General features: G+C 45.6%; 1 protein-coding gene across 11 annotated transcripts in view; it reads right to left on the reverse strand.

The window, feature by feature from the left end:
* Positions 1 to 17,051, reverse strand: part of usp9 (ubiquitin specific peptidase 9) — a 110,122-nt gene that overhangs the window by 21,456 nt on the left and 71,615 nt on the right. For all 11 annotated transcript variants that reach the window (XM_084162711.1, XM_084162719.1, XM_084162717.1 and 8 more), the window contains 17 exons: positions 16,733 to 16,870; positions 16,119 to 16,285; positions 15,625 to 15,733; positions 14,872 to 15,018; positions 12,807 to 12,953; positions 12,299 to 12,506; positions 11,750 to 11,970; positions 8,355 to 8,545; positions 5,855 to 6,028; positions 4,893 to 5,034; positions 4,409 to 4,612; positions 3,559 to 4,129; positions 2,370 to 2,493; positions 1,888 to 2,122; positions 1,491 to 1,620; positions 1,167 to 1,352; positions 779 to 999 (listed from right to left, as the gene is read on the reverse strand). In XM_084162711.1, coding sequence (XP_084018837.1) covers positions 779 to 999; positions 1,167 to 1,352; positions 1,491 to 1,620; positions 1,888 to 2,122; positions 2,370 to 2,493; positions 3,559 to 4,129; positions 4,409 to 4,612; positions 4,893 to 5,034; positions 5,855 to 6,028; positions 8,355 to 8,545; positions 11,750 to 11,970; positions 12,299 to 12,506; positions 12,807 to 12,953; positions 14,872 to 15,018; positions 15,625 to 15,733; positions 16,119 to 16,285; positions 16,733 to 16,870 — 3,315 coding nt within the window. The remainder of the gene's footprint in view (positions 1 to 778; positions 1,000 to 1,166; positions 1,353 to 1,490; positions 1,621 to 1,887; positions 2,123 to 2,369; positions 2,494 to 3,558; positions 4,130 to 4,408; positions 4,613 to 4,892; positions 5,035 to 5,854; positions 6,029 to 8,354; positions 8,546 to 11,749; positions 11,971 to 12,298; positions 12,507 to 12,806; positions 12,954 to 14,871; positions 15,019 to 15,624; positions 15,734 to 16,118; positions 16,286 to 16,732; positions 16,871 to 17,051) is intronic.

Below are 17,051 nucleotides of genomic sequence, written 5' to 3' on the forward strand. Positions count from 1 at the left end.
TAGCAAAAATGTTTATCTTTAATTTACAATCTGTAGAAACTATGAGAATAGAAAGGTTCAGAACTTTTGTGAAACATCACAGCGGGAAAATTGCAGCTAGAAATCAAAACTGGATGGTCTTCAGAGATAGATGGGAGAAGTTGAGGGTAGCTGAAGGCTGGGACTAAAAACAAACAAAAGATAACTAAATGTAAAATGTAGTGTCCGTAAAATGTATACAGTATGTATAAGCTGGAAGTAGAAGCCTAAGTATTGTTGTCCATTCGTTTACTCCAAGTAGGGGAGCGGAGGTAGGGTTAAGGGATAAATATACTTTAAATCTATATTTAAAAGAGTATATATATATACAAAAAAAAGATGAGGGATTGGAAGTGATGCAAACACTTACATTGATAGAAGCCACAATCTATCTGCAATATTAAAGCTGATCTACCCCCTAAAATGTCTAATTAGTTATAATCTGTATAACCTGTCTAGTGTGTGTGTGTGGTCTTGTTCTTCTGTCCTCGTGGGGACCTGAAATCCCCAAAAGTCCCCACAAGGATAGTAAAACAAGGACATCCCACGTCCCCACGAGGACAAAGGCTATTTTAAGCTAAGGGGTTAGGTTTAGGGTTAGAATTAGGGTTAGGCGTTAAGTTTAGGGAAAATAGGACTTTGAATGGAAATAAATTGTAGGTCCCCACAAGGATAGAAAAACAAGTGTGTGTGTGTGTGTGTGTGTGTGTGTGTGTGTGTGTGTGTGTCCATGTGTGTGTTCACCAGTTTTAACCCTTACCTGCCAGAGCAGCTCCGATAGTACAGTGGAGGAGAACTGGGGGTTTTCCCAGCAGCTGAAGCGCAGCAGCTTGACCGTCTCCTCAGAGTTGCTGCAGTCCTCAATGATCTTTTTCACGTAGCTGGTCCTTACAAACAGGATCTCTCCCACCAGCTGCTGCAGGGGCATCACCGGGGTGGTCTGGTTGGCATCACCATACGGATTAGGGAGCGGGGGGTTACCTGGATGGAGAGAGAGAAGAGAGAGCGCAAGAGAAAGAAAGAGGGAGAGAGAAAGAGGAGGGAGAGAGAGAAACACAATGAATACGACGACCCAGTTGATACTGGTTCGTCTTTGTCCGTCGATCATAGGTCACAACCCCTCACCCCTGACCTCTGTGTGAACTCACCATTGATGGAGGACTGCATGCGCGCGGCCACGTCACAGCAGCGCACCAGTTGGGAGACCACGGTGTACAGTTTGCCTAGTTCAGCATACTGGTACTTTATGGGAGGGCCAGGCCCCTCATCTAGAGCCACCAGCATGAAGGTAGCTGGGACACTCAGCTTCAACAATTGGGTCTTCTCTGCCAGCCCTGGAGAAGGGTGGGAGGGAGGGTATAAGGAAGAAAAGAAGAGCAAGGCAAGAAGAGAAATGAATAGCCAGCGATCCATACATTTCCTCGAGGGGTTGAGAGAGTAGGTGTGTATGACAGGCTGTGTGTGTTCCTTACCCAGGTTGGCGTACATAACGAAGAGGTTGAAGTACTGCTGCAGGTGTCGGCCGTGCTCTGACACCTCTCTCCTGAGCAGGTTCAACACAGCCCTCAACAGGTGGTCACTGAGACTCAGGTTATCACATGCCTGACACAGACCGGGAAAGGGGAGGGAGAGAGAGAGAGAGGGGAAGTTTAACACATATTCCACAGGACCAGAGAAAAAGTGCTTTGTATGGGGTAATGCTCAATATGCATGAAACGGGGGAAACATTTTAAAACCGAAGCCGAAAACTAGATATCTTATTGGACAATTCCAGGTAGTACCTGCTCTGTTTCAAAACATTTATCCCACTGCCTACTGAACACCACCCTGATAGTTTGTGTTTTAGGACTAGGAGAACCAGCCATTCACCTGTGGTTGGGTGGAGGCTCCGACGGGGGAGGCAGTGGGGGAGGGGCAGGGTCCGTCTTGCAGGGAGAAGTGTGCAATGAAGACGATGAGTTTGGCGAACGCGCCCCGAACCTCGGCACTGGGGCACTCCAGCAGGTACTCGGAGAAGCGGTTGGCGTAGGCAAACAGGAAGTTGTGTGCAAACCAGTAGCGTACATTCTTACTGTGTCTCAACAGGATGCACAGCGCATCATACCTGGGGATGGAGAGGGAGAGAGATACACATGTGGTTAGAGAAAGGGATAGAGGAAGATCGGAGAGTTTCAGAAAGGGAGAGAATGATGCAAGGGAGAGTGGAGAGAAAGAGTGGGGAGGAAAAAGGGGAGACCGATGAGACGGGGATAGCAATGAATAAGAACACAAAGAATAACAAAACAAAGATCATTCACTCAGGTCAACATCTGAACACAGGTCAAAGTTGAAAGGTGAGAGACAGCACTCACCAATCACTGGCGGGCCCCCTCACTACTTTCTTGGTGTGGAACCCAGTGCTGAAGAGGAACTTAGCAGCCAGCTGAACACTAATCATTGCCATCTCCTCCGCCTCAGGCAGTAGATGGTCTTGTCCTGATTCAACCACACAACATAAACATAGCTTCAGACTTCAGTCACAAATGAACATTAAAGTTCCTAATGGAACATTTCAAAGGAAAACAAAAAAACTAAATTAATGTTTCTTCTCTAAACGCAAATTAGTGAAGGATTAAGCGGGTATTGCAGAATATTCAGCGAGAGACTATTCCGTAGATATTTCAATTTCAAAGTTAAGGTGTGAGTCAGTCACTGGAGCCGAATCCAAGAATCTTATCACGTTCAAATAGAGCCGTATGACCCAATTTGCTGCTTACTCCTAAATGAGAGGCTGAAATTGGGGACATTGACGAGAACAGTTGCCCGTTTGTTTCTTATAGTGTCTTGTGTGCAAACACATACTAACAAACCTCCACACACACACACCTCTCCCTCCTCCACCCACATACATACTTGATGAGCTGAAGCATTCAATCCCAAACAAGTGCTTTTACACTGATGGCTAACCCTGCAGTAGTAGGTTCATTTCCCTGTGCCTGTCGTGCAGCAGACAGACAGCAGTACACTGTGGCCTGGCTGGCTGCATTAATAATGCATTGGCTCATATTAACTTCAGAAGGCAGAGGAAACTCCTGCAGTTTACTGTCTGCCAATGTTATGTTCAGCTCTGCCATCCTACACTCTCCCTCTCCATACAACTCTCCAAGGGGGTGGTGAATTTGTATACATCTCCAATACGGTGTTACCAGTGGTAAGATTAAAACGAGGGGGTATCATTTTCATCTTTTTAAATATTGAAAGGAATGAAAGTATCAGCTATTAAAGCAAAAGCAAATGTCATATATCGCTATTACAGTGATAAAAAGCCTTGTTTTGGTACTAAGGAGAGAGGCTGGGCCATTCACAGCGCACAAATGAAAAAGGCAAATCACAGTAATAGCAATCTCACGTCTTGGGTTGTACACATTAGCAGGGGACATAACGGGAGAGAACAAAGGAGACAAACAAAGCCTCAGAGTAGCATCAACACCTGCCCTGAGAAGAGCTCTAAAACTCAAAAGGAGGTATTCTGAAGCCTGTGTGTGTGTGTGTTCCACTTACCTGGCGGAGGGTTTAAATAGACACTGTTACAGGTCAGAAGTTTCTTAACAAACTGGAAATACTCCAGGCTGTATTGCATACGATTGTGCATGAACTGCACGTTCTGCTTGCGCACGCTGCACTCGATTACACCGGGCATCTTGACCTGGTGTGGTGGCTTGTTGTTGGACGAGGACGAGATGGTCAGTTCCTGAATGTATTTGACCAGCTCACTGTCCTTGTCCAGTGAGTCCATCCGCTCGTAGAAGAGGATGTAGGCGTTCCACCAGCGCTTCTGACGCCGGTACGACATCCTCTTCATCATGTGGTCAAACACCTCGCCCATGTACTCCCCTCCAAAGCACTGGTTCTTCATCTCCTCCTCGTCGTCCATCTTGCACTCCGTCACGTCGCCGTCGTCAAACTTGTACCAGCGGTTACGCTCGCCGTCTGCCCCACCCACGTTCCTCTGCGTGATGTAGGAGTAGTAGTGTCCGCCGCTGGCCTGGCCTGAGTGGACCAGCACCCCCACTAGGCGGTACTTGGAGCTGCCTGGTGGCTCTGGTTCAGAGGGCTCGTTCTGCTGGATCACCTGAGGGCAGGACACCATAATTGATGTTGAAGTGAACCACTTAATTGGTTTGTTTAAAGGGCAGTTCACGCCAAAGTGAGGTCTGAAGACATCTGACACTGATTTTGTCCCTCTAAATGTGATCCTATCTGAATTAAATTTACATGAAATATTTCAAACATTTCAGATATTTGAAATGAGAACGACAACTACATTATGAACATATTAAAATATACATTAATTCCGTATTTCTCCACACGATAATGTAATAATCTGTGTCATCATCATGCCATCCCTAACCTGGTTCTCTGGGTTGACGTCGTCCCCCTCCAGCTTGGCCACCCCGGCTACCGTGTAGGGCTCCATGTCCAGCTCCCTTGGGAACTCAAAGTAGTCGTTGAACTTAATGGCACACTCCCTCTCCCAGTCGTAGTCAAACCTCTTCAGCTGGATGGCCAGCACTGGGGGAAGCTTCTTGATCAACAGCCGCTTCACTGTGTCCACCTGGAGGGAGGCGGGAGAGGACCAACACATTACTGCTACTAGCCTTCTGGTCAGGGGGCCTAAGCTAACCGTCCTCCCGGAGACCTACTGGGTATGCAGGCTTTCGCTACAACCCTGGAAAGCCTACAGGAATGTAGCTAGTTAGGAAAAAGGCCTATTGGTCAATTTCAATTGTAAGATCTGATAAGAATAACTTTATTTTTCTGTAAATTCTTGTTTTCTGATAACAGACATAATAAATAATATCTGATTAATCAGGCCGAAGTGAGTTGTCTCTCACCTTCTTGTTGCACTTCTCACAGTGATATGCGTTAGCTCCCTCCAGCAGGTCTCCTTTGACATACTGCTCCATTGAGTCCAACAGGTTCTGGTGGTTCCTGATGTCTACATTCAGAGTGGTGAACGACTCCTCACACTCATACCTGTAGCACACACACAATATCCACATAAGTTACAACCAACACTGTATAGCCTCGTAAACGTGACCCTAGGCAACAGCAGTGACTAGGGTCTGGTTTCACTAGCTAGGTTTCCATCCAATTGGCGACAGATTTTCATGCAAATATTCACTTGGTGAAGGCCATAGGACTGAAAATGAACGAATGAAACAATGTCTGTCACTAACAAATACAGTCATGGGTGGTAACTCTACAATTCAAATCGAAAAAGCAAGGCACACCGGGAAAGAATTGGAGGCGTGGTTTGTGGGGGCATTAAATGTAAGTATACCTTAATAAAAGAAAATGCATTTGTATTACTCATATGAAGGTAGTACTGCTCACTTCAGCTATTTCTTATTTATTTTTTACGTAATCCATTTCCTCAGAATGTTTGAGTAGCCAGAACTTATCTGGTTTTACAGTGCACTTGCGAAATGATCTCTGATCTCAATCTTGCTAGCTACTATTTTGTATTTTAATCAAGCAGATAAGGTAGTGATGTAGATAGTGACAAAGACATGTTATGCTGGAACATGTTAAGCCAGAACATTTGAAAATGGTGGGAGGCAACATGGAGAGACTAAACACTGTAGCAGCCTCATATTAAACCACAACAAACAAATCTCTCTCTCTGTAGAAATGGACATCTTCAAATCAATTACCTTGAGGTGCGTAAACACCATTTTGCCCCTAGACCAGATCTCAAGTCAGTTTCACATTCTCCCCCATAATGGTAAAGGTTATGATTTGCCAAGATATTACTGATCTTAGATGTGTTCCTATGGCAGTGTGTGTGTGTTACCTATGTGGGCACCCCTGGCAGATCTTCTGGTCAGCGAAGGATCCCCCCAGCACCTTACTGAGCATGGCTGGGTGACCCAGGGCTTTCAGAGCCTCGTCCAGACTGTCCACTAGAGAGTTGAAGAACTCCAGGGCATCGTGCTGCTCTCGCAGGTTCACCGGCTCACCCCATAACCTACAGGAGGGGATGAGGTTAGAAGGGATGGAGGGAGAGAGGGAAGAAAGGTGAGAGGAAAAGGTGGAGTAGCACTTTTGGGACTATAGCACTGGTTCCATTGTACAAGACAAACTAAACCAAGTGCAGGTCAAGTATTTTAAAGTATTTAAAAGGGACATTTAAAAACAAATTCTACTTCATATTCATAATCTCCAGCTCCAACCCAACATCAACATATGTGGTGAAAATTGCGTTTTTGTAGTAAAAAAGATAGGACGATAAGTGTTTTTAACGACATCACCAACCAATTAGTAGGAAATGCCTTCTCATAATTGGTTAAAATCACACGATGCACACCGATGTAATTAGAAACAACTATTTTCTTTATTAACCAATCCACCACCCCCCCCCTCTTCGGAGGACAAATATATTTTTGTTTTTACAGCTTTTTTGCTACATATACATACATTTTACATACAGTATCACACTTTACATATTCATTGTACTTTTATATACAGCAACCACATAACAATAATACATTACCGAACATGAGCTCTTTAATCCCACCCCTCAGCCACTCTAGGCCCATCCCACCTATCACCGTAGACCACCCTCGTTTGGTTCCCATGTGCCATATATATTTTTCAATTGTGCTGTGATGTTTTACATGAATTTTGAAACTTTCTAATGGCATAGTATCCACAGATTCAGAGCTAAAGATGAAAACCTTTCAGTGCCTTAGACCTACAAGTATTATATTATTGATTGATTATGGCTTTCCAAATTGCCCAACACCGTTATGTGTAAGGTTAATTTTAAGTGAATGTTGTGATTTATTATTATTTATTTACTGTACTTAACACTTTTTATCCCCAATTTCGTGATATCCAAATTGGTAGCTACAGTCTTGTTCCATCCCTGCAACTCCCGTATGGACTCGGGAGAGGCGAAGGTCGAGAGCCATGCGTCCTCCGAAACACGACCCCGCCAAGCCGCACTGCTTCTTGACACACTGCTCGCTTAACCCGGATGCCAGCCGCAACAATGTGTCGGAGGAAACACCGTACAACTGGCGACCGAAGTCAGCGTGCATGCTCCCGGCCCGCCACAAGGAGTCGCTAGAGCGCGATGGGACAAGGACATCCCGGCTGGCCAAACCCTCCCCTAACCCGGATGACGCTGAGCCAATTGTGCGCCGCCTCATGGGTCTCCCGGTCGCGACAACCAGATTCTCTGGTCTGATGAAACCAAGATTGAAAGTCTTTGGCCTGAATGCCAAGTGTCACGTCTGGAGGAAACCTGGCACCATCCCTACGGGTGAAGCATGGTGGTGGCAGCATCATGCTGTGGTGATGTTTTCCAGCGGCAGGGACTGGGAGACTAGTCAGGATCGAGGGAAAGATGAACGGAGCAAAGTACAGAGAGATCCTTAATGAAAACCTGCTCCAGAGCGCTCAGGACCTCAGACTGGGGCGAAGGTTCACCTTCCAACAGGACAACGACCCTAAGCACAAAGCCAAGACAACACAGGAGTGGCTTCGGGACAAGTCTCTGAATGTCCTTGAGTGGCCCAGGCAGAGCCCGGACTTGAACCCGATCGAACATCTCTGGAGAGACCTGAAAACAGCTGTGCAGCGACACTCCCCATCCAACCTGACATAGCTTGAGAGGATCTGCAGAGAAGAATGGGAGAAACTCCCCAAATACAGGTGTGCCAAGCTTGTAGCGTCATACCCAAGAAGACTCGAGGCAGTAATCGCTGCCAAAGGTGCTTCAACAAAGTACTGAGTAAATGGTCTGAATACTTATGTAAATGTGATATTTCAATTTTTTATACATATTCAAAAAAAATCTAAAAACCTGTTTTTGCTTTGTCATTATGGGGTATTGTGTGTAGATTGATGAGAAAACAACAATTTAATCAATTTAAGAACAAGGCTGTAGCGTAACAAAATGTGGAAAAAGTGAAGGGGTCTGAATACTTTCCGAATGCACTGAATAGTGTGTGTGTTTCTTTTTGACCATTTTGATTGAAAACGATCACAATAAGGGACTTAATTGTTACCCAGAATAATATAATAATAATAATAATATAATATGCCATTTAGCAGACGCTTTTATCCAAAGCGACTTACAGTCATGCGTGCATAAATTTTTTGTGTATGGGTGGTCCCGGGGAACGAACCCACTACATTGGCGTTACAAGCGCCGTGCTCTACCAGCTGAGCTACAGAGGACCACAGAATGATTTGATATTGAGATAAACACAGCTGCATTGGGCCTTTAATATACTGGTATGTATTTGAACCATCTGGTTCTTCCAGGTTCTCCCCCCTCCACTGACCTGAACTGTTTCCAGAAGCCTCTCGGTATGTAGTACTGCAGTCTGGAGGAGGCCAGGTGGCCAAAGATGACCTGCAGGTGCCGCAGCACCCCGATGTTGTACTCCTTCCTGTCCTCCGACTTACTGAGCGACGGCTTGTCGTCAAACTGGTGGTGGTAGCTGAACACCTCGTCCCGCGAGTCCACGTTACTCTGTATGGGCAGATGGACACACAGGGTTAAGCTGGGTCCTGGTCATTAGGACACACAATGGAACATGTTTTAAACCACACACTGTGTTACCGCAACACCCCAGATCTTCAGTGCCATAAAAGTGTCTCAGCTAAGGAGCTAATTTCTGATTAGGGCAAGTATGAATGAACGACAACTACAGTATCAACTGCAGCTTTCAATGGAACTACAGCTCAGCCTTCAACACCATAGAACCCTCCAAGCTCATCATTAAGCTCCAGGCCCTGGGTCTGAACCCCGCCCTGTGCCACTGGGTCCTGGACTTCCTGACGGGCCGCCCCCAGGTGGTGAAGGTAGGAAACAACACCTCCACTACGCTGATCCTCAACACAGGAGCCCCACAAGGGTGTGTGCTCAGTGTTGTTGGTAATCAGGCCTACTACTGTTGTCGTCTGCCAACTTGTTGATTAAGTTGGAAGTGTGCGTGGCCAAGCAGTCATGGGTGGCCACGCACACTTCCAACTTAAACAAATTGGCAGACGACAACAGTAGTAGGCCTGATTACCAACAACGATGAGACAGCCCACAGGGAGGAGGTGAGGGCCCTGGCGGAGTGGTACCAGGAAAATAACATCTCCCTCAACATCAACAAATCGAAGGAGCTGATCGTGGACTTCAGGAGACAGCAGAGGGAGCATGCCCCCATCCACATCGACCGCAGTGGAGAAGGTGAAAAGCTTCAAGTACACATCACTGACAATCTGAAATGGTCCACCCACACAGACAGTGTGGTGAAGAAGGCGCAACAGCGCCTCTTCAACCTCAGGAGGCTGAAGAAATTCGGCTTGGCACCTAAAACCCTCACAAACTTTTACAGATGCACAATTGATAGCATCCTGTCGGGCTGTATCACCGCCTGGTACGGCAACTGCACCACCACCAACCGCAGGGCTCTCCAGAGGGTGGTGCTGTCTGCCCAACGCATCACCGTGGGCACACTGCCTGCCCTCCAGGACACCTACAGCACCCGATGTCACAGGAAGGCCAAAAAGATCATCAAGGACATCAACCACCCGAGCCACGGCCTGTTCACCCCACTATCATCCAGAAGGCGAGGTCAGTACAGGTGCATCAAAGATGGGACCGAGAGACTGAAAAACAGCTTCTATCTGAAGGCCATCAGACTGTTAAATAGCCGGCTTCCACCCAGTACCCTGCCCTGAACTTAGTCGCTACCACCCGGTTAATTAGAGGCTGCTGCCCTATGTACATAGACATGGAATCACTGATCACTTTACTAATGTTTACATACTGTTTTACTCATTTCATATGTATATACTGTATTCTAGTCAATGCCACTCCGACATTGCTCATCCTAATATTTATATATTCTTAATTCCATTATTTTACTTTGAGATTTGTGTATATTGTTGTGAACTGTTAGATACTACTGCACTGTTGGAGCTAGGAACACAAGCATTTCACTACACCCGCAATAACATCTGCTAAATATGTGTACAGTGGGGGGAAAAAGTATTTAGTCAGCCACCAATTGTGCAAGTTCTCCCACTTAAAAAGATGAGAGAGGCCTGTAATTTTCATCATATGTACACGTCAACTATGACAGACAAAATGAGGGGAAAAAAATCCAGAAAATCACATTGTAGGATTTTTTATGAATTTATTTGCAAATTATGGTGGAAAATAAGTATTTGGTCACCTACAAACAAGCAACATTTCTGGCTCTCACAGACCTGTAACTTCTTCTTTAAGAGGCTCCTCTGTCCTCCACTCGTTACCTGTATTAATGGCACCTGTTTGAACTTGTTATCAGTATAAAATACACCTGTCCACAACCTCAAACAGTCACACGCCAAACTCCACTATGGCCAAGACCAAAGAGCTGTCAAAGGACACCAGAAACAAAATGGTAGACCTGCACCAGGCTGGGAAGACTGAATCTGCAATAGGTAAGCAGCTTGATTTGAAGAAATCAACTGTGGGCTCCACGCAAGATCTCACCCCGTAGGGTCAAAATGATCACAAGAACGGTGAGCAAAAATCCCAGAACCACACGGGGGGACCTAGTGAATGACCTGCAGAGAGCTGGGACCAAAGTAACAAAGCCTACCATCAGTAACACACTACGCCGCCAGGGACTCAAATCCTGCAGTGCCAGACGTGTCCCCCTGCTTAAGCCAGTACATGTCCAGGCCCGTCTGAAGTTTGCTAGAGTGCATTTGGATGATCCAGAAGAGGATTGGGAGAATGTCATATGGTCAAATGAAACCAAAATAGAACTTTTTGGTAAAAACTCAACTCGTCGTGTTTGGAGGACAAAGAATGCTGAGTTGCATCCAAAGAACACCATACCTACTGTGAAGCAAGGGGGTGGAAACATCATGCTTTGTGGGTGGAAACATCATGCTTTGGGGCTGTTTTTCTGCAAAGGGACCAGGACGACTGATCCGTGTAAAGGAAAGAATGAATGGGGCCATGTATCGTGAGATTTTGAGTGAAAACCTCCTTCCATCAGCAAGGGCATTGAAGATGAAACGTGGCTGGGTCTTTCAGCATGACAATGATCCCAAACACACCGCCCGGGCAACTAAGGAGTGGCTTCGTAAGAAGCATTTCAAGGTCCTGGAGTGGCCTAGCCAGTCTCCAGATCTCAACCCCATAGAAAATCTTTGGAGGGAGTTGAAAGTCCGTGTTGCCCAGCGACAGCCCCAAAACATCACTGCTCTAGAGGAGATCTGCATGGAGGAATGGGCCAAAATACTAGCAACAGTGTGTGAAAACCTTGTGAAGACTTACAGAAAACGTTTGACCTGTGTCATTGCCAACAAAGGGTATATAACAAAGTATTGAGAAACTTTTGTTATTGACCAAATACTTATTTTCCACCATAATTTGCAAATAAATTCATTAAAAATCCTACAATGTGATTTTCTGGATTTTTTTTCCTCATTTTGTCTGTCATAGTTGACGTGTACCTATGATGAAAATTACAGGCCTCTCATCTTTTTAAGTGGGAGAACTTGCACAATTGGTGGCTGACTAAGTACTTTTTCCCCACTGTATGTGACCAATAACATTTTATTTGAACGAAACATGGATTAACTAACAAACGCAACAACCCCCCTATGACTAAACCCTAGTATTTGCTTTCAGAAAATTCTACATTCCAAAGTTGTTCCTCGATACCGCTCTCTCCTGCATTACCTCGTTCTCCTGCTTCTCATCACCGGACATGTCATCGTCCACGTCGGTGCCGGTGCCCTCAATGGCCAGGATGCCGTTGCGTATGGGGGGGATCATGTAGAGCTGCTGGATGACTGAGTTCATGTAGCAGGTGGCCCCGGCGTTCTTCAGTCCCACAAAGCCTTTAGTGGGCCGCGGTCCCACCGGGGGGAGGTACTCCCACTCTGTCAGAGCCTCACAACCTGGGAGATTGGGGGGGGGGGGGGGGGGGGGGGGGGTCAATCGGCCATACACAATAACACAGGTGGGTAGGTTCTGTGCCTCACAACCTAAAGGGAAGTAAACCAGTGAGTAAGTTCTTATCACTTTAGATTGTATCACTAAATTTAAGCATAGAGTTGCAGGGATGTGATCGCCCCAACATAAATCGAGAAGAAAGACTAATGTAATGATGAGATAAAGAACTAGAGTTAGGAATAGTATTTCTGGCTTTCTGAGGTGCAAAAGTTCATCAGTGAAAGTTAATGGAGAACAAATAAATCTGTGTAGTTTTCCTCTTAGAGCTCCTACCTAGGTAGTACATGTCAGTGAGCGTGTCGACCATCTGCTTGAGGTTCCGGACACAGCCCACAGCCAGCGCCACAAGCAGCTCGAAGCCTGCGTTGATAGAGGCGGGGCTGCTACAGACAGGGATGGCCTGCTCCGTGGGGAACTCCCCACTCTTCATGTACTGCAGGTACACATTAGATGCTGGGAAAATGAAGTCATCTATCAACTCCTGGAGAGAGGGGGAGGGAGAGAGAGAGGAGGGAGTAGGGGGAGAGAGAGCGAGAGTTAGTACAGGGTAAGAAAGTAACATTTACTGCTTGCGGCACATTTATTACAGCCACGTACAAATATGAAGGTCACTGCTAAAAAATATTTTTTTAAATTTATTTATTACCACATAAGATCATTCTAGAAGCTTCTGGCGGGCCAAATCAAATGTTGTCGAGGGCCAAGTTTGGCCTGCGGGCCCCACTAATGTCGGTGAATAAGTAAAAATATTAAATTCAATACAAAATGGACGCCAGCCTACCTTGATGAGGTTGGCCCCTCCCTTCTCACAGCCGATGTAGTACTTCTTCTCTGATGTCTGGAAGGCCAGCAGCTCCTTGGTGACCCCGATGTGGCCCTCCAGGATGGTTTCCTCCACGCCCGTCTCCCCTGTCCTCTTCACCTCATCCTGGGATACACACACAGTAGTCACAACCAGGGTCCTATTCATTAAGCACCGAACAGTACAAAACAGAGAAGGACTACATGGACTTCTCCAATTACAACTGCTTGCTTGCCCTTGCCCCCCCCCACCCATTCCCCCCCACCCATTTTTATACATTGTAAGGCTGCATGATGCGACTAATGATGATTATAAAAAAGTTGCTTGAAAGGTATGATCTCTGCTTTGTTTTTTGCTTCATCAGTCTCTCATTTATAATTTGACAAGCACTTGATAATGCCTTGAATTTCCCGGCGGCATCTCCTTTGTTTGGCCGTAACGCACCCTAACAAAATCCATGCCATTTGCGGCCAGCGGCCGTAGTTCCCTACTCCTGGAGTGCTGCGTGTTCCGAAGCACCTCTCACATTGCTCTCCATCACAGGCTACAAGTGAAGACAGACACTTCGGGGACGCAACTGCGCGCGTCCTTATCCAATTCTGAGGTATGTATTGAAGAAATGGGAAGAACTGTCCACATTTACTTTTCGTCAGCCAACAAGATGAGTAGACCTCACGAACAACAAAATCACTTGCCTATGTCAATCTACTACCCCCCATAGTACAAAAGTTGACCTACTCTATTCTGTGCGAGAAATAAATATTCCAAACATAGTCTGGTACAGTTGTGGGTTGCGATTGATCCCAAAATAATACAACCACTAGCATCAAAAACACTTTTTACGCAATGAGGCTGACGCAACAGATCAGAAAGTTAGCTTAAAATGTGATAAACTATTAGGCTATTTCTTCACATTATAAGTGCATCAATGCGCACACTGCAGTAGGCTATAAGTGCGAATGTTCCATTAGCGGGAAAACACCATTATCAAAAGTGACCGCAAATGCAATTATGCATGTATTACTTTTATTATAAAAGGTGCATTTTTATGGTGACTTGAAACTCACGCGCTGCTTATGTATGCCAGTTAGGCTCTACGCCCCTTGTAAAGCAGATTAATGTGCTTAATTTTAAGAAGTTATTTGGCCACTTTAGTTGTGATACAAACCTTATCAAAACATACTGTATAGAGGCCTATGGGCTAGGCTACATGAGGTGTGCGACTACTATTCAAAAAAAAGAAAGAAAAAAGGCTTTGTTTCTTGCCTTACGCTGGGCATTATTCACAAGTGATAATATATCATTCACAAGTGATAGGCTAATATTGTCAACCATCAGACTATTCTTGATTTAATCTTGTCTTTACATATACTAAATAATATATGTGTGCAATTAGTTTTTATTTAAAATGGACCATTATCATGCACCGGTCTTGAAACCGGGGCAGGGGAAAAAATTAATGTCATCTATGCACTTAAATAGCAAATGGAGGACGCTTTTGCCGCGATTCATTTTCATGCCAGCCAGGTAGGTTATACTCCAGTTGTAAAGATAAGCAATGTGCTTAATATTAGGAAAGTTGAGAAACAAATATAGTAAGCCTATAGAAAGCTGACGGGATCCTCCTGTTTTTAATAGAGGCCATCACTCTGTTTTCTCTCGCAATTGCATAGCCTATAGAAATGTTGCGCAACATGAGCTCATGGGCTCTCATGAAGTGTTTGATTAGATTTTCGATTAGATTTGCATTGATGTCATAGTGATTAGAGGGACAATAGAGTGCTGACTACCAGGCAGTTAGCAAGTTTGGTAGGCTACTAATGACCATCAGCAGCATCAGAGCTTGGAGAAGCCTAATTACCGTGACTAAACGGTCAAGTGGAATGTGACTGCCTTCATGACTCGTGACCGCCGGTGTGGCGGTAATACGGTCACCACAAGGTCTGACCAAGGACTAGAATCTCAGCCATGATCTGAAATTAACTCAACACAAACCTCAGGGGCATTATTCATGACACAATGTCTGGATGAAACATGGTCGTACCCTGATCCTCTTGAGCCAGTCGATTTCATTGTTGAGCAGCACCTCTGCGTTGGGCAGGTTGATGTTGCTGTTGTAGGCGTAGTTCAGGAGGTGCCTGAGCAGGGTGAAGTAGTCCCCAGCATGCTTGGCCCGCTCCTTAGCTGTGCTCTGGAACACACACAGAGAGTATGTACATTCACATTAGTACTGTATTACCTGGAGCAGCAAGAGATCCATGTTGGAATACTTTATAGGGAATGTTTTTAAAAAGCTGTTGAAAAGCCATGAAAACCAGTTGACAGCTTTCTTAACACTGCCTACTTTATACAGTATTACATTTACATTTACGTCATTTAGCAGACGCTCTTATCCAGAGCGACTTACAAATTGGTACAGTACATGCATACCTTCTCCCTTCCTTCCTTGAAGTGATCACTGCTCTCTCATGGCTGGAAAGGTGAAAGCTATGATATAATAAAACCTTTGATCTTATTTGGGAGATCAGTGATAAGTTCAACGAAGATAGGCAGTAAGAGTGCAAGTTCAATGTATCTGAACAGGGCCATGATTGCAATGAAAGTAATGTAAAACCCCAAAGCACTCATGTATGAGAGAGGTGCTGATACGTACCCCCAGCACAGCACAGAGAGAGGTGCTGATACGTACCCCCAGCACAGCACAGAGAGAGGTGCTGATACGTACCCCCAGCACAGCACAGAGAGAGGTGCTGATACGTACCCCCAGCACAGTGAAGAGAGAGGTGCTGATACGTACCCCCAGCACAGTGAAGAGGAGGGTGATGAAGAAGAGAAGGGGTCGATGGCCCATGCAACACCTGGTGGCCATGAGGAAGAACTGCTCCTGGGCCATCTGACGAACTGATCTGGAAACAGATCAGAGAGGACCATTATACAACAGACAAACTAATCCATCAATCCACCAACTGACCTGGGGACAGATCAGAGAGGACCATTATTACCATAGACACAGGCCACCCCACATGCTCGTCCACTACAAGAAGCAGTTAGAACAGAGACCATTGTGGTACACCAGCAGCAACCACCCTTGAGGAGTGGCAGGCTGCTGTTCCAGCCAAACACTAAAACATCTTCATTTACATTTTGATTATTTAGCAGACGCCATTTAGCAGACGCTCTTATCCAGAGCGACTTACAGTCAAGTGCACATCTGACGCTGATAGACAGGCAAACTGGCACACACACACACAGGTCGTCTCCTTACACAGAAACACAGCGGGGGGTACATACTTGCTGTGGCAGTGCAGTAGCAGGTCTATGATGAAGGTCTGCCAGGCCTTCTCCTTGCTGAGTGTGTCCAGAGCCGTGGGCAGCAGGGAGAAACACAGGGTCATGACCTCCAGGGCCTCACAACACACCTGCTCATCCTCCCCGTCCGGCTCCTTACCCGCATTCGTCTGTAGAGGGGGAGAACACACACCACTTTGAGTTTATAACACACACAAATATACACACACCTCTTCTCTGTATTTCAGGAAGCAGGTGCACACAATCAACCAACTAGTCACTTCAGCAAGCACCACACACACACAGAATGAGTGTATGACAGACATTAAACGCTCAACCATGACTGAACAATACACACAAAAACACATACTACAAAACCAGATCTGTGACTGTATAGGCTAAACAATACACACTAGCCTAATCAAGTTAGAAAATACACTAACAACAAACAATTGTGAACTGTTAATAGAAAGAAAATCAATGAGTGCAGTGGCCTACACAACAGCTCACTATACAGCAATGTATCTGCACACTCCAATCTCCTAAGACTGAGACCAAAATAAAGCAGATCAATCAATCAATGGACTGATGATCAAAGGATAAGCAGCCATACGTACCTTCTCGTAGATCTTGCTGATCTCTTCGTTGGAGCTAAAGACTAGCTGTACGGTGCCACAGCCCGACGCCCACACTATCTTCTGCACCGCCCGGATCACACAGATGTCTGGGATGTACTTTGACGCCTGGAAGAAGTTCTGGAGGAGACGAGAGTGAAAAGGAGGGAGGGAGAGAATAGTTCAATTACAGCAGATATTACAGTCATCAACATAGTAGCCTACATACAGTCTGTCCTTCTACCCCATCTCTTTCTCTCTCCCCACTTATTTTATTCCTAATTTCTCTTTAATCTCTCTTTTCCCTCCCCGTTTCTTTCCC

Source organism: Coregonus lavaretus (genome assembly GCF_964263955.1).
Source record: "Coregonus lavaretus genome assembly, chromosome: 5".
In the NCBI taxonomy this organism is placed as follows: Eukaryota; Metazoa; Chordata; class Actinopteri; order Salmoniformes; family Salmonidae; genus Coregonus; species Coregonus lavaretus.